The following is a 17,766-nucleotide window of genomic DNA, read 5'->3' as shown; positions in this document are numbered from 1 at the left end:
ACGATGCCAACTAAGCTGGGACTCTGTAGTGATGGCTAGGTACATGTGGAAGCTGGTTCTGGAGGCCTTTGCAGGGAGGACGCTGGGATTAGGGTACACATCAACTTCAGAATCCCGGGGCTGGACAGAACTTTGAGAGGTCCAACCTCCCAGACTCAAAGTGGGATGCTGTCTAACCCACTCTAATCAGTTATCTTCTATGCCTCAGTTACTACTTGGATCCAGGTTCTAGTGGGTGACGGGCCACTTAAACAGTGCAGCAGGGTGGACTCCTTGCAGTGGAGGTCATGGCCTTTTGGGAGCTGAAAAGTTCTCAGAGACCATCTTATTTATCCCCACCTTCCATTTACAGATGAGAAAACTGAGACCTAGAGATACTGAGTAACGGGGTCAAGACTGCACAGCTGTGTAGTGGTAGCACGAAGTCTCTGGGCTCCGGGTTCCTTACTCTTTTCCTGACGCCACGTTTCTGGAGCTGTTCTGGGAGCTGAAAGCAGCCTGTCATGACCTGGCCTGAGTCCAGGCAGGGTCCTCTGCAGCAGGCTGGGTCACCGAGGGAATGCAGCCGGACCCAGGGGTCCAGGTGCCCTATGTTCTCCATCACCTCAGCTTCCCCAGCTCAGCGCCTTCCCTCTCTCCTCCTCTCCATTCCCTTACTCCCTCCCTCTGCCTCCGGGGTTAGCAAATGCTCAGCTCCAAGGCATTCCTTGCCTGATTGCATCTGAGAGCTAGAAACGCAGCACTAATCAATGTGTCTGTGACTCTAGGCTTGGTTGCTGAGGCCCAAGTCCCCGTGCCATCCCTGGAGCCCAGCAGGCTCCGCGAGCTGGCCCTCTGGCTGCTCCTGAGCACGCTGAAGGCAGATGCATACTTTAACAATGCACATCTGTTGGCTATATAATCTCTCATATTTGCCCTCCTCACTTGCTGCTTTGATGGAAGACCCTCGGGGGCCTCCCTCAGTTCCAGCCAAAGTGTCTGCTTTGCAGTTTTGCTGGAATATCATCTGATTCTGCTCTTACATCTTCTGCAGGTTCTAATCAGGCTCTTACTTTATTTAATTAAAAATCTATCTCAGGCAAATACAGGCTAAGGTAGGAAGCCCTCTCATTCCTGGGACGCAGGAAGGCAGCCCCCCTCAGGGAACCGGCTGGGACATTTTCCCTGGCTGAGATGTCACGGCAAAGCAGATGGGGTCTTGGTTGGGAAGGCTGGCTGGGCTGGGTGGAGAACACACCTCTCTCCCTCTCCTCTGCTGAACAGCCGCTCTGTCTACCCTCCGCTGCTGAGCAAAGACCCTTCCCACCCACCAGCCATTTGGCTGCTGCACGCTAGGCCTCCCTCCAGGGCGGTAGGGGGCGCTTTACACCATGGGAGACTCAGCAGGCAGAGTTCTGCAGGGCCATCTGAGGGCCTCGGGCCTCGGATGGCCCCAGAAGTCGGGGGGGGGGGGACTGTAGGCAGGGTCTGGGGAAGCTCTTGCTTGCCTGGGGCTTAGTTTGTTTATGACGAATAGTTTTTGTGGCGTCTGCATAAGAAGCTGACGGATGGATGACTGCTGAGGTCCCCATTCTGGCCGTCAGGAATTTCACCAGGCGATGCTGCTGGACCCCCTGGAAACGCCCCCTCCTCCCTGTTCAACTGATTTCCAGGCTGGAATATAACATGCCGCCCTCCCCCAAACCCAGCTGTGTGCCCGAGGGCAATGCAGGTCGTGCCCCCCGAGGAGGGGGAGGCAGTGTCTTTTAGATGTGACCCAAGACAAAACTGGATCTGTTCTAACCAGGTCCCGGGCCCTAGTCCCAGCCTAGCTCTTCCCCAGCAGACAAGATGGCTCTGCTGGCCTTCAGGAATGCTGAGGCTGGACAGCTGGCGATGGTTTGGAGTTGGAAGATCTGGAGTCTCTTTTGAATGTCCGTTAAGCTGTGGGGCTTCCTGGGAGTCCCTTTGCTTTGCTGACTCTCAATTTCCTTATCTGAAATGCATCTGGAACAATTTAGACTTTTAATTCTACGGATTTTGTAGTGTAATTCAGATGCTAGAGAGGACAGGGACCTGCAAATGGTTGGGTCTTACTGGGTGAAGCTCGGATACAACTTAAGGACAAGATGTGTCCTCATCTGTTTTAGGTCCTGGGTTAAGTCAGGTGGCACAAGTGGTTTGCACTTGACTACTAACCTAAAGGTTGGTGGTTCGAACCCACCTAGCGTGGCACTGTGGAAGAAAGGCCTGGTGATCTGCTTTCATAAAGATTACAGCCGAGAAAACCCAACGGCACACAGTTCTACTCTGGTTAGGAAGTGAGAGGAGTGAGCAGTGCTGCGGCTCCCCTCATTCTAGCACCCCTTGGCACTCTCTAGAAGGGGTACGAGGTTGCAGAAGGTAGATCCCTCCGAGGACAGGGGCTGAATAAGCTCTGAAGACGAAGATTCTACAACGTCCCTTAGCAAATCTCGTTCTGGCATTTTGCAATTCTCAAAATCAGAGAAAACATTAGGTCTTAAATCCTGCTCCCCCCTCTCCCAGCCCCGCACACTAAATCAGACCTGTTGCCATTCTGGCTACCCCATCTTTAATAGCCCTGATCCCTCTTCTGAAGGCCCGCTTGCGGCCGAGCAGCCCGAGGTATTTACCCTGCTGGAAGGGTTGATTTCCTCATCGCAGGCCAGGGTGGCACAGAGGTTGAAAGAAGTTCCAACGGCTGGCCCCAGGCCCTCCTCCCTGTCTCAAGAAGCCAAGCTCAGAACTGGTTAAGTGATCCCCTGGGCCTGTCACTGCAGTGCTGGGAATAATCTATCCTGGTGCATTAGGCTGTGTAGATCTGAAGATAACCTGACACCCTCTTAATATTTCATCTGGAGCAGCCGAGCTGCTATCTAGCCGGCGAGGAGGCAGTGCCCCAGCTGCCCACCCTGTTGTCAAACCTTCACAACAGTTGCTAAGAGAGGGGCAGGGCAGAATCACACTCCCCTCTGCGGCTGGCTGGTGCTAATCCCACACTGGCCCTCACAGACTCAGCAGTGGGGAGGCAGTGCGGGCCGGAAGGAGCATGTTCTAGCCAGGCTCCACCTCGCCCTAGCCAGGGGACCCTGGGTGAGGCCCCTTACTTCTCTGAGCCTCAGTTTCTCGGCTGGGCTTATACTGTCTGTCCCACTGGTTGTAGCCGGAGCCGCCAAGATGAAGTGTGCCCCGGGAGTTGGTGCAATTGTGAGCTACTAGTAGTTCTGTGCTAGGCTTGGTCCCCCTGTGAGCCCTGACCCTCAGCAACATCTGGCTGGTGGAGGGAGCCCTGACCCTCAGCAACATCTGGCCGGTGGAGGGAGCCCTGACCCTCAGCAACATCTGGCCAGTGGAGGGAGACGACAGGGCTGAACTCTCCACGAGAGCCAGACAGTTTAAGAGGTCACTGGGCCTGTTGCCAGTCTTCGGGCATGTCTGTTCAAGAGAAGGAGTGGAGGCCTCTCCAGGGAGGACACCTAGCACTCTGGGCTCCTGGGAAGACAAGGTGAACACACACCAAGGGGAAGGTGCCAGCTGGGATCAAGGCCTGGAAGTAGTCTTCCTAGGAATGACTTAGGACTCCCTGTTCTCCCTCTGGGAGCAGGATGCCTGGAGGGCGGTGGAGGGTGGGAGCGAAGTCGGGTTACCAGTGGTCCCCACGGACCCTGAGATCATGGGGAGAATCAAGCTTGAGGCTGATTTTGGTGGAGTGGTGGATAGACAGGACAGACAGGGAGGTCAGTACAGAATGAAGGGTCTCAGGACCGTGAGCCTGGATGCAGGACGGCCACATTTATCTCTGTGTCTCCGGAGCCAGCACGGGGCCTCGCGTAGGTCAGCCACACAGAACATCTCTGGTAGAATCAGGGTGCTTCCGGGAGCCCTAGTTTGCTCTCTAAGTTGGAGTAAGGCACAGCAGGGTTGGACAGGGTCATAGGTCAGCTGGGCATGGGCTGTCTGATTTTCTAGTGCAGGGAGCCTTCACTTTTCCCATTTGGTGGGGAGAGGAGGGTACGGACGTGAAGGAAGAACAGTGCTTGAGTTCTATGGGATGCTGCCCTAGGCTTTGTCCAGTGAGGCAGACTCCCAGTTGGGCTGGAAGGAACCTTCTAGAGTAGAGCTGTTCAGTGGCACCACCAAGGAGGTGCAAGGGCTGAGGACGGCACCCCTTGACACTGTCAGAGGAGGCTACACCAAAATGACCCCAGGCTTTGTGGCCATTGGGCAGAGAAGAGGGTCTCTGCCTTGGCCAATGGGAGAGGGCAGGAGCTGCAGACAGCCTCGGCGGTGGGGCTGGGAGAAGCAGGACCCTACCGTGGGTGGGGGCCAGGCTGCTCTGCCCACCGAGGGGGTGTGTTCTCCTGGCCGGCCCTGCCCACCCCGGGTTGTGGTGGGGGTGACACCGTGAGTTACGGCCTTGGGCGGTGCCAACCCTAGTAACGCCACTGGAGCCATTGGGCCTTCCCATGGTATCCTCACCACCTCTGTGTCCCCTCTCTTCCCCTCATACGCAGAGCAGTTCTTACCCAGGACAGTGAGGCGTGCAGGGCGGGACCGGATGGCGGCCTGGATGGCCTGGCATTCATACACGGCATCATCTTGCAGCTCTGCCCGCAGAATCTTCAGGTGATGTTCCCCTGACAGGTGGTTCCCTACCACCAGGTACTGTGGGTAACCTGTGGAGACAGTAGGCGTATCAGGGGTGAGGAAGATCTTCCCGGTAACCAGGCACAGCAGGGGGTGGCCTGGCCGCGGCTTGGTCTTCAAGGCTGGCGGGGTGCCATCTCAAGCTTAGAAGAACAAAACCAAGAGTCTCCCCGAGTCTTAGAGCAGCATATGTGTGTGTTTAGGAAAGCTGGGGGGAACCCATTGCACCTCACGGGCAGCCACCACCTATTTGTCAGTGGAGGCTTGCGTGTTACTGTGAGGCTGAACGGGTTTCAGTGGAGTTTCCAGACTAAGACTAGGAAGAAGGGTCTGGCGATCTACTTCTGAAAATCAGCCAGTGAAAACTCGGTGGATCACAACAGTCTGATTCAGAACGGATCGTGGGGATGGCGCAGGACCAGGCCGTGTTTCGTCATTGTGCATGGGGTCGTCCTGAGCCGGGGCTGGCTTGACAGGAGCTGACCACAACAACAGCATCATAAAGAGGGAAGGAGAGAGAAGAGATTGAAATGCTAAGTGGGGACCCTCAAGCGGGGGCATTACTCTGGAAAGCTAGGACACTGGGATTTGCATTTTGATGAGGAGACATCCAGAGTGAGGGAGACAGCGAGGACCAGACTTTAAGCTTCAGAGACAGAGAGAAGACAGGGTGAGAGAAACAGAAAGAAAAAACTATATGGAAAAAGCTCAAGAGTGACTTTAGGGGAGAAGTTTTGCTCCTGGATGGACAGGAAGTAGAAATTTAGGTCCCTCCTCCCTGAGTTCCTCTGGTCACTTTGAACCATAAGTGGCACTTTCCTAGGCATCTCCCTACCCACCTCCAAACCCCAGGGCCTGATTAAGCAGTTAGGAGGCATTTAAGACACTAAGGAATTTGGGCCCCTTGTACCATTGGTGATGAATAATAGATAAAATAAAAGCCTGAGGATGATAAATCATTAACCAACTTTCCTGCTGCTGTGTAGGGTTGAATATAAATGCCAGCAGAAGCTGTGGCTAGCCGGGTTTGGCAAATCCTCTTTCTCCTGGTCTTGGACCCTAAACCTCCTTACTTTCTCCCAGTGGGATCTGTCTTCCATCATCCCTCTCGCCCGAGCTCTGCCCTTCCTAGCCCAACCCCTCCCAGCCGTGGATTTATAGCTGGACACCCCCACCCTGCTCCCTCCCTGTCCTGGTCCCCTTCTTTCTTCAGCAGTGGCCCGTCTGCCTCCCCCCACCCTCTGCCAGTCCCAAACTGCTCCTCTTTTGGAAGGACCTTCGCTAGGACAGTGAGGGTCCTCAGAAATGTGCCGCGGGGGGGGGGAGGGGGGGAATGGACACATCTGGCTTTTTAAAGAGAAGAACAGGCCTCAAGCAAGTGAGACAGACAGAGAAACAGGGACAGACAGAGAGATAGCGATACTCTCTTCAAACATTCAAAGTCTCCTTGTGTGAGTTAGACTTCTTCACGGAGCTCCCAAGGACAGTACAGGCATCAATGGACTGATTTAACAAGGGGACCCATTGCCATCGGGTTGATGCTGACTCATGGTGACCCTACGTGTTATGGAGTCGAACTGCTCTATAGGGTTTTCCTGGCTGTAATTTTTATGGAAGCAGTTCACCAGGCCTTTTTTCTGTGGAGCTGCTGGGTGGGTTCGAACCGTCAGCCTTTAGGTTAGCAGCCGATCACAAACCACTTGGGCCACCCAGGGACTCCCGAATTTCCTTAACTATTTGAAGGGTCCAACAATGTTCTAGGTGGCTAGAGAAGGTAGTGAGGACACCGTCACTGTCTGTATTCAAACAGTCACCTGTCAGGGATGCTGCAGACAAGATTTCTACACTGGATGAAAGCTTTCACTAGACGGCCCCATCCACCTCCACGAGCTAAGGGTCTTGCAGAGGTGGGGCAGGGCTCGCTCGCGTGGAGCCATTCCTGGTCACTGAAGGTAACCGAGATTCCCCTCCAGCCTTGTTAGCAGGCTTTTGGGGTGCTTCTTGTGCAGCTGAGCCCTTGGGACCATGTTGGCATAGCTACCATGGTCTTGTCATGTCACCCAATGGCCCTGCCCTGTTGTGCAGGCCTGGCCAGAGATGCTCGCCAGGCAACCAGCCGTGCCCCCCAGAGTCCCGCGCCCCTCTGCCTGCCCTTCCTGCCTTCTGCTGAGCTTGGGAAGCAGCCCAGGTACGTTAAGCTGGCTCCCCCAGGACGAGGGCAAGGACTGGAAATGGATTCCAGTGCAGTCCTCCCTGCTGCTGGCTGCTGCTTCCAGTGTAGCTGGCTCACCGCCCCCAGCCCTCTAGCCCCGCCTCTGGATCCTGCTGTCCTGTGATTAGTCCCTGGCTTCCTGCATGGATCTTGTCTGCAGCTTCTGTTTTTGTTGTCTTGCAAGCTATCAGCAGCAGGATTTTGCTCTCCTGAGCTGCTGAAAACATCAGTGATGGGTTTGATTGTATTTGCCCTAATGAGGCAATGAGCTGCGGTGCTCGCCCAAAGACTGGCAGCATCTTTGGAAAACACGCACCCAGAAGCACAGGTTCTGACGCAGTTCCAGCTCCTTCCACAGTACCATCCCTCCCTCTTGCTACTCGCTGGGGAGGGAAAATTATTTAGAGTCTGGATTCTACGGTCAAATTGCCTGGGTTCAGATGTCAGCTCTATCACTTCCTACCTAGCTTTGAACAGGTTTCAGTGGAGCTTCCAGACTAACATGGACTAAGAAGAAAGGCCTGGCAATCTACTTCCAAACAATCAGCAGTGAAAACCCTGGGGATTACAATGGTTTGATGTGCAACCAATCATGGGGATGGGGCAGGACTGGGCAGCATTTTCTCCCACTGTGCACGCGTTGCCGTAAGTCGGAGCCAATTGGATGGCAGCTAACAAGAGTAACAAGTATGGAAAGTGCCTGACACAGACGAAATAGCTTATAAATTCTAGTTTAAATACAAAGGTGATATAGAGATACCCATCTTTGGAAGGGAGCACAGACAGGTTATTGGGTAGCTTGGGTGTTAGGAGACAGAATCCCATGCGTTGGGATTGGCTATATGCTTGAGTGAATTTCTTTCTCAACTGTGACTTTGTTTACCTGTCAAATAAAGGGAGAAAATCCCTCTTTCTTTTCCTCTCTGGATCATTGTAGATTTATGAGATAATGTCTGAGAAGTACTTAAGCTTCTTAGAAGAAAAATGTTCTATCAATAGGAAGAGGTGTACTTATTAATCATTTTCTTTGACTGATTTTTCCAGTCTTTGTGACCAGAAAGACATTTAGGTCTTCAATGAGGGTGTCATTCCTGGTAGACCAAATGGGGCCTCAGAGTTAAGATGGAAGAGAACATGAACCACCACAGGAAGTGGCACAGCACGGGGCTTCAGTGTCCGCATAAGAAAACTTCTGAGTATTATGTGCTCTACAAATAATTGCTGAATCAAATTGACTTCTATTACTCTCATTTCGTTACCAGGCAAGTATTGCTGTGGTTGTTAGGTGCCATCGAGTCAGTTCCAACTCATAGCGACCTTATGTACAACAGAACAAAACACTGACTGGTCCTGCACCATCCTCACGGTTGTTGTTATGCTTGAGCACATTGTTGCAGCCTATGTGTCAAGCCATCTCATTGAGGGTCTTCCTCTTTTTCACTGACCCTCTACTTTACCAAGCATGATGTCCTTCTCCAGGGACTGCTCCCTCCAGACAACATGTCCCAAGTACGTAAGATGGAGTCTCGCCATCCCCACCTCCAAGGAACACTCTGGCTGTCCTTCCGAGACAGATTTGTTCGTTCCCCTGGAAGTCCATGGAATATTCAATATTCTTCGCCAACACCATAATTCAAAGGTATCAATTCTTCTTTGGTCTTCCTTATTCATTGTCCAGCTTGCTCATGCATCTGAGGTGACTGAAAATACTATGGCACCTTAGTCCTCAAAATGACATCCTTGCCCTCCAACACTTTAAAGAGGCCATTTGCAGCAGATTTGCCCAATGCAATATGTCATCCGATCTCCTGACTGCTGCTTCCATGGGCGTCTACCATGGATCCAAGTAAAACGAACAGTATTGAGCATGTACGTTTTTACTGGAGTCCCTGGGTGGCACAAACGGTTAAGCGCTTGACTACTAGCCAAAAGGTTGGCAGTTCAAACCCACCAAGAGGCTCCTTGCCTGGTGATCTGCTTCTGAAAGGTCACAGCCTTGGAAATCCTATAGAGCTGTTCTACTCTGCACACATGAGGTCACCATGAGTAAGAATCGACTTGATGAGAACTAACAACAACAACAACTTTTTGTGACTATTATCATTGTGTTATTTTTGGGACAAGTGAGCAAATACAAAGCAAGTACTTTACCTGGAGTTTGATTTCATTGGCTCTTCCTAGAAATGGAGTCCAGTTGGAGAAGAAGCAGAGCCCAGCTCCTCTGAGGCCATGTTCCTTCAGCACTTAGCAGGACCCAGTCCTGGATCTCAGAAAGGCACTCCCTTGTTCTGTCATGGAGCTGGATGCCACAGGGCCAGTTACCGAGATGGTGATGACTTTTCTAAGAACAATCCATGGTGTCCTCGGGCCTTCTCTTGGTCACCGACCAAACAAGACCCTAGTCCCTAACTGAAGGCTGGAAATCCCTAACCAAGAACCCAGATGGCCTCCTTAACTAGCAACCGTGCTGGGCCAAGCTCAGAGCCATCCAGAGCATGAGCAGCTCTAGCTGGGGGAGGTCATATCCACACCCCCCTCCTGGTTTCTCCAGGGTAAGAGAGTTCAGAGTTTCTTAAATTGGGCTAGTTCTCACAGTACTTAAATTTTATGGCAGTGCTGTATATTTTGGAGATACTATTGTGTATTTTATCCATGCTCAGCTGGGCTATAGCACTTAAACCCTGTGATGCTATTGACCATTGCTATCATGTTTCAATATACATTTTTGGCAAGACATAACCCACATTTTAAAATATTAATTTCTCAACCATCATGTTCCTGAGTGCACTTCGATTTTTTATTCTCCTGCAGCTGTACATCGTGAGAGAGGCAAAGCTGCTCTCAGCTGAATACATATTTTTCTATCCTCCTCCACCCTTGCAACTCCCCAATCACAGGGACACCCAGACCTCTAGTTCCCAATTTTACAGCTCATGCCAAGCTTAGCAACAGCCACATGTCTGCCCACCCCGGGAGAGAAATAATGGCTGTTGGGTGAATGACCAAGAGGATGATTCTATTTCTTTTTTCCCAGGGGAGAGGATGGATTAGAAAGACATCTGTATGGGCTTCTAGGGTTGACATTCAAAACAGTTACCCAATGGTGGGTCATGGGCACCAAACAGCAAGGACAGATGCCAGCCACAAACACCCACAGATACGCGTGGTGGGTATTTGCAGAGTATCGGCGGGGTGGGCTCACCGAGGCATGGAATTTACTTTTTTTTTTTTAATTGTTGTAGTTTAAGTTAGTCTCTCATACAATTCAAGGCAGTCTCTCATATAAAAATTTATACACACGTTGTTATGTGACCCTAATTGCTCTCCCCATACTGTGACATCGCACTCCTCCTTTCCACCCCTGATTTCCCATGTCCATTCTACCAGCTCCCGACCCTTTCTGCCTTCTTATCTCACCTCCGGACAGGAGCTGCCCATTTATTCTCATGTAGCTACTTGAGCTGAGAAGCACACTCTTCACAAGTATCATTTTATGTCCCACAGTCCAATCCAATCTTTGTCTGAAGAGTTGGCCTCGGGAATGGTTTTAGTGCTGGGCTGACAGAGTCTGGGGGCCATGCTTTCTGGGGTTCCTCCAGTCTCAGTCAGACCATTAAGTCTGGTCTTTTTATTAGAATTTTGGAATTTACTTTTAAAAACTTCTTTTATTTCCTTCCCATAGCCTGATGGCCCCTAAAATTAACCAGTTCTCTCAATTTACTTGGTCCCTTAAATGGGTGGGAAGCTAGGCAGAACTGGGGGGTGACTTCCAGTTCCTTACTGAATGATCATGCCTTGATAAGTGGGGGATAGATTTTGGACCAAGACACAACACTTGAATTGTAGAAATCTGACTTTACATGAACCGTGTTTGACTTTTTTTTTTTTTTGAGCATTTTATTGTGGTTTGGGTGAAAGTTTACAGAGCTAATTAGTTGTGCATTTGACAATTTATACACATTTTGTTTTGCGACATTAGTTGCAATCCCCTCAATGTGACAGCACCCTACCTACTTCTTCCCTGGGTTCCCCGTTTCCATTCATCCATCTTTCCTGCTCCTTTCTGCCTTCTGAGCTTTGTTTTTGGGCCAATGCTGCCCTTTTGGTCTCCTATGGTTGATTGTTCTGAGGAGCACATTATTCACAGGTGTTATTGTTTACTTCATAGACCTGTCTATTGTTTGGCTGAAAGGTGATCCCCAAGAGTGGGTTCAGGTCCAGGTTTGAAGGGTATCTAAGGGCCATTGTCTAGGGGGTTCCACCAGTTTCTATCAGATCAGTAAGTCTGTTCTTTTTATGAATTTAAATTTTGTTCTATATTTTCCCCCTGCTCTGTCCAGGACCTTCTACTGTGACCTTGATCAGAGTGTTCGGTAGTGGTAGCTGGGTACCATCTAGTCCTTCCATCTCAAGCTAGTGGAGGCTGTGGTCTGGGTGGTCTGTTAGTCCTTTGGACTAATTGTTTCCTTGAGCCTGATTTTCTTCACTCTTATTTGTTCCAGACGGGAAGAGACCAATAATTCTATCTTAGGTGGCTGCTTGCAGGCTTTTAGGACTCCAATTGCTACTCACCAAAGTTGGATGTAGAACTTTGTCTTTATGGACAACGTTCTGCCAATTGACCTAGATGTCCCTCGAGACTATGGTCCTAAGCCCTCAAGCCCAGTGACTCAGTCCCTCAAGGTGTTTGGTTATGGCTAAGGAATTTTCATAACTGGGACCCCTGTGTGCTCTACTACATACATGGATATGTTCGCAGCACATACAAATACGTATGTAGAACTATCCTCTGCCAAACCTATATATGCTCATGGGTGTACCTCCATACACCATCCCACACCTGTTCAGTTTATATAGATATACTAATATATACACCTATGTATCCACTCGTAAATTATTGTTCATTATTACAGTTATTGCAAGATTGTGTATGGAATAGTATTTACTGTTGCTGTCTTTTACTCTTGCATACCTCCCAGTGCCTTCCTTTGCCTTGGTCGTGTTGTGCTGACCTCCCCATATTGTGTGCTGCCTTTCCCTTCACCTAAGTGAATATGTGTCTACTATCTAGTTAGTGAGTTTCCCTCCCTCTCCCTCCCATCCCTGGTAACCATCAAAAATGTTTCTTTCTGTGTATAAACCTTTTCTTGAGTTTTTATAATAGTGGTCTCATACAACAGTTGTCCTTCTGTGATGGACTTATTTCACTCAGCATAACCTCCTCAAGTTCATCCATGCTGTGAGATGTTTCAGAGATTCATCGTTATTCTTTAATGTTACATAGATTCCATTGTGCGTATGAACCATAGTTTGTTTATTTACTCATATGTTGTTTCCATCTTTCTGCTACGAGAATAATGTTGAGATGAACACGGGTGTGCATATGTCTATTGGTGTCACGGCTCTTATTTCTCCAGGATATAGTCCTAGGAGTGGGATTGCTGGCTCATATGGTATCTCTATTTGATTATTTTGTCGGACTTTAGGTGAAAGTACACACAAATTAGTTTCTCATTCAATAATTTATACACAAATTGTTTTGTGACATTGGTTGCAATCCCTGCAATGTGTCAGCACTCTCCCCCTTTCCACTGGGGGTTCCCTGTGTCCCTTTGTCCAGTTTTCCTCTCCCTTCTTGCCTTCTCATCTTGCTTTTGAGGCAGGTGTGGCCCATTTGGTCTCGTACACTTGACTGAACCAAGACACACGTTCCTCACGGGTGTTATTGTTTGTTTTATTGTCTGTCTAATCTTTGGCTGAAAGGTGGACTTCGGGAGTGGTTTCAGTTCCAAGTACGCAGGGTGTCTGGAGGCCATAGTCTTGAGGGTTCTTTCAGTCTCTGTCAGACCTGTAAGTCTGTTCTTTTTTGTGAATTTGAATTTTGTTCTACATTTTTCTCCTGGTCTGTCCGGGACCCTCTATTGTGATCCCTATCAGAGTGGTCAGTAATGGTAGCCGGGCATCATCTAGTTCTTCTGGGCTCAGGCTGATGGAGGCTGTGGTCCAGGTGGCCCTTTAGTCCTTTGGGCTAGTATTTTCCTGGTGTCTTTGGTTTTCTTCATTCTCCTTTGCTCCAGATGGGTTGGGACCAACAGATGCATCTTAGATGGAGGCTCATAAGCTTCTATGACTCCAGGTGCTACTCACCAAAGTAGGATGTAGAAGATTTTGTTTATGAACTATATTATGCCAGTTGACCTAAATGTCTCCCGAGCTCATGGTCCCAAGTTCCCAGCCTCTGCAGCTTGGTCCTTCAAGGTGCTTGGATGTGTCTAGGAAGCTCCTATAACTTTGCCTTGGTCAAGTTGTTCTGACTTCCGCTATATTTTGTACTGTTTCCCTTCGCCAAAGTTGACACTTGTTTGCTATCTAGTTAGTGATTTCCCCTTCTTATCCTTCCCCTCCTTCGTAACCATCAAAGATTGTTTTGTTTTTTTTTTTTCCTGTGTATAAACCTTTTCTTGAGTTTTTGTAATAGTGGTCTCATATAATATTTGTCCTCTTGTGGTTAGCTTATTTCACTCAGCATGACGTCCTCCAGGTTCGTCCATGTTGTGAGAAGTTTCCAAGATTCATCGTTATTCTTTAACGTTAGGTAGTATTCCATTGTGTGTATAGACCATAGCTTGTTGATTCATTCATATGTTGATAGGCACTTAGGTTGTCTCCATCTTTTTGCTATTGTGAATAATGCTGAGATGAATATGGGGGTGCATATACCTATTCATGTCACGGCTCTTATCTCCCTAGGATCATATATTTCTATTTCTAACTTTTAAAGGAAGTGCCATACCGTTTTCTGCAGTGGTTGTACCATTTTACAACCCCACCAGCAATGTATGAGGGTTCCAATCTCCCCACACCCTCATCAACGTTTGTTGTTTTCTATCATTGCCATTATTGTCGGGGTGAGATGATTGATTGTTGTTTTGATTTGCATCTCTCTAATGGCTGATGATGGCGAGCATCTCTTCCTTCGTGTATGACTTTGCAATAGACCCTTCATGACAACACTGTGCTAGGTTTAGGGCTTCCCACCAGAATTGAGAGTTTACTTGTGACTCATTACAGGTGATCAGAGCGGCCTTCAAAGTCCTCTGGATTCTGGGCTCAGGGCTTGCCTTGCAAAGTGGGAGGTTTAATCCCTAAATGCTTATGGAGATGGGTGTTCCCTAGTAGGGTAGGTGGGTGGGCAAGGTGGTGAAAGGTAATAGACCTTCCCGAGGGGGTTCTGGGGGTACTCACTTGAGAGGTCTCTGCCCACACCGAGTGCCAGGCCATCCTTGATCCACAGAACGAAGCCGTCATATTCTGGGATGGCGCACAGCAGTGTCACCGGCTGCCCAGACACCACCACCTGGTCCTGGGGCTGCTGGCTGAAGGAGTACACTTGGCCTGGGGAGGAGACAAAAAGAAAGATGCGTTAGTTGCAGGGAGCAATGCCTGGAGGGCTTTCCCCTCATGCCACGGAAGCAGAGCTGGGGCTGGAGACAAGGTCCCCCGAGGGCCTCACTTTCTGCCTGGGGTCCTGCAGCAGCTTCCTAACTGGTCTCCGCCTCTAGTTTCAAAAACCAGTTGCTGTCGAGTTGACTCTGACTCATGGTAATCCCATGTGTGTCAGAATAGAACTGTGCTCCATAGGGTTTTTTTTTTTAAATAATATTTTATGGTGTTTTCAGTGAAGGTTTACAGAACAGTTTAGGTTCCCATTCAACAATTTCTACACAAGTTGTTCAGTGACATTGGTTACATTCTTCACAATGCATGAGCATTCTCATTATTTCCATTCTGGTTGTTCTGTTTCCATTAACCTAGTTTCCCTGCTCCCTTACATTCTCATCTGTGTTTAAAGTAACTGTTGACTGTTTGGTCTCATAGAGGTGATTTTTTTTTTTAAAGGAGCACGGTACTTACGGGTGATATTATTTTTGGAGCTAATTTGTTATTTAGCTACAAGGTGACCTCAGGGGTTAATTTAGGTTCAAAGTTCAAAGAGTATCTCAAGGCATTAGTTTCAGAGAGTTGTCTAGTCTCAACCAGTCCAGTAGGTCTGGGTTTTGTTTGGTAATTTAAGGTTCTGTTGCACATTTTCTTCTCATTCTTCACCCATCTATTGTACCCTGATTAGAATGTTCAGTAGTGGCAGCCGGGCACCACCTAGTTCTTCTGGTCTCCGGGTAGATGGGGCCCTGGTTCGTGTAGACTTATTTGTCCTGTAGACTTGCTTCTTCTTTGAGTCTTTTGTTTCCATCTTGTCCTTTTGCTCCAGATGAGTAGAAACCAGTAATTGTATCTTAGATGGCCGCTCGCAAGCTTTTAAGACCCCAGACACTATTCCCCTAACTAGGATGTAGAACGTAACTTTATAAACTATATTATGCCAATTGACAGAGGTGTCTCACAAAACTATGGTTCTAATCCTTCAAACCCAGAAATCCAATTCCACAAGGTGTTTGGTTATATCTAAGAAGTATATGTAACTGTGCCCTCTATGTGCATACAGTCACATAGATGTGCATACATATACATATACCTATATATACACACGGAGCCCTGGTGGCGCGGTGGTTAAGAGTTTGGCTGCTAACCAAAAGGTTGGCAGTGCTGAATCCACCAGTTGCTCCTTGGAAAACCTACGGGGCAGTTATATTCTGTCCTGTACGGTTGCTATTATTTGGAACTGACTCAATGGAAAATGGGTTTTGGTATATATACACACCTATATACATACCTATACACGTATATGCCTACCAAAAAAAAAAAAAACCTGTTGCTGTCAAGTCGATTCTGACTCATAGCGACCCTATAGGACAGAGTAGGACTGCCCTATAGGGTTTCCAAGGAGTGCCTGGTGGATTAGAACTGCTGACCTTTTTGGTTAGCAGATGAGCTTTGAACTGCTGAGCCACCAGGTCTCCTATATGCCTACATACACACATATATACTCACACATGTATTTCTTGCTTGTTTTTACTGTTGTTTAAAAATTATATATGCGTAGCAATTACTAACATGTCCTTTTTTCTTGTGTACTTTTAAGTGACATCATGTACCTCTGTCAAGCTCTGTAAACATCACCTTCATTCGGTGTTACCTTTCCCATCACTAAAAATAACGTGTGTCTACTATCTACCGAGTGAATCCCCCTCTCCACCTATCCCTGGTAACCACTAACGAACGTTAGTTTCCGTATATTTATTTATTCATGTCATTTCATAAAAGTGAGAAAATACAATATTTGTTTTTTTGTGATTGATTTATTTCACTCAACTTAATGTCCTTCAGGTTCATCCATGTTGCAAGATGTTTTGGGAACTGATTTTACTTTATGGCTGAGTAGTATGCCGTTGTATGTATGTAGCATATTTTACTTATCCTTTCTTCTGTTGATGGGTACTTAGGTCGTTTCAGCCTTTTTGCTATTGTGAATAGTGCTCTGTTGAACATAGGTGTGCATACATCTGTTCATGTCATTTCTATTAGATCCTTAGGGTATGTCCCTAGGAGTGGAATTGCTGGTAGAGCTCTACCTCTACTTTTTTGAGGAATCACCAGACTGTTTCCCACAATGGCTGTACCATTTTGCATTCCCACCAGCAATGGATGAGGGTTCCAGTTTCTCCACATCCCCTCCAACAGTTGTTATTTTCCGTTTTTTTTTTTTTTTTTTAAATCTTGGCCATCCTAGGAGGAGTGAAATGGTATCTCATTGTGGTTTTGATTTGCCTTGCTCTGATGGCTAATGAGGTTGAGCTCCTTTTCATGTGTCTGTTGGCCATTTGAATATCCTCTTTGGTGAAGTGTCTGTTCATGTCCTTTGCCTAGTTTTTGACTGGGTTGTCTTTTTGGTGTTAAGTTGTAGAAGTTTTCTACATATTTTAGATATCAGACCCTTACTAGTTATATCATTCCCAGAGATTTTTTTTCCCACTCTGTAGGTTGTCTCTTCACTCTTTTGATAAAGTTTTTTGATGAACATAAGTATTTAACTTTTATAAGCTCCCAGTTACCTATTTGTTTTCTGTTGCTCATGCATTCATTATTGTGTTTGATAATCTATCATTGAAAAAAAATTAAGTCCCAAAACCTTGCACCTGCATTTTCTTCCAAGAACCTTATGGTTTTAGATTTAACATTTAGATTCTGGATCCATTTTGAATTAGTTTTTGTGTATGGTGTGAAGTATGGATCTTGCTTCATTTTTCTGTATGTGGAAATCCAGTTTGCTCCATAGGGTTTCCAGCGGCTGATTTTTCAGAAGTAGATCACAAAGACTTTCTTCTAAGGCTCCTCTCGGTAGACTCAAACCTCCAACCTTCAGGCTAGCAGCCGAGCATGTTAACTGTTTGTACTGTGCAGAGACTCCCTGCTATTCATCCTCCATACGGCAGTCAGAGTGATATTTCTCAATTGCCAATCTGATCATGTCACTCCTGTTTAGAATCCTTTAAAGACACCTTAGAGTTTCTAGGCTAAAACCCAAATTCTTTAGCATTGGCAGACAGATCCTTTCAGGAGCTGGCTTCCAACTCCAGCCTCCCTGCCCTCTCTCCCAGCTCTAACTCTGTGGTCTGGCCATAGCTGCAGTGCCCCAACAGGCCAGATCCAGCCACATGTCAGTCCTGCTGTCCCCTTTGCCACGTGGCTAACTCCTGCTTAACTCCACTTGCTTGGTGCATACTTCAGCAACAGAGCAGGAGCAGGAGGGATGTTCTGTTGGAAGTATCTATAGAGGCTGGGCTTCAAGAGGGCAGTGGGGGTGGGAGTGTGGTTTTGGCTAAATCTGAGAATCCAATGAAAAACAGTATGGCTTCAGTGGCTCCCAGGATGGGCCTAGGGACAGATTGAGCGGATGGAGTGGTGGTAGGTTGTGCAGAGGTCGTGGTTGAGGGAGCAGGTGATCATGT

The 17,766-nt window shown here is 48.0% G+C and overlaps 1 protein-coding gene across 2 annotated transcripts in view; it reads right to left on the bottom strand.

Annotated features, from left to right (window-relative positions):
- Positions 1-17,766, bottom strand: part of KIRREL3 (kirre like nephrin family adhesion molecule 3) — a 694,039-nt gene that overhangs the window by 99,378 nt on the left and 576,895 nt on the right. For both annotated transcript variants that reach the window (XM_004379337.1, XM_004379338.2), the window contains exons 3-4: positions 14,105-14,254; positions 4,527-4,676 (exon numbers count right to left, since the gene is read on the bottom strand). In XM_004379337.1, the coding sequence (XP_004379394.1) occupies positions 4,527-4,676; positions 14,105-14,254 (300 nt within the window). The remainder of the gene's footprint in view (positions 1-4,526; positions 4,677-14,104; positions 14,255-17,766) is intronic.

The sequence above is a fragment of the Trichechus manatus genome, unplaced genomic scaffold (assembly GCF_000243295.1).
Source record: "Trichechus manatus latirostris isolate Lorelei unplaced genomic scaffold, TriManLat1.0 scaffold00064, whole genome shotgun sequence".
Lineage (NCBI taxonomy): Eukaryota > Metazoa > Chordata > Mammalia > Sirenia > Trichechidae > Trichechus > Trichechus manatus.
Note: the sequence above shows the minus strand (reverse complement) of the source record. Positions and strands in the feature narration are given on the sequence as shown.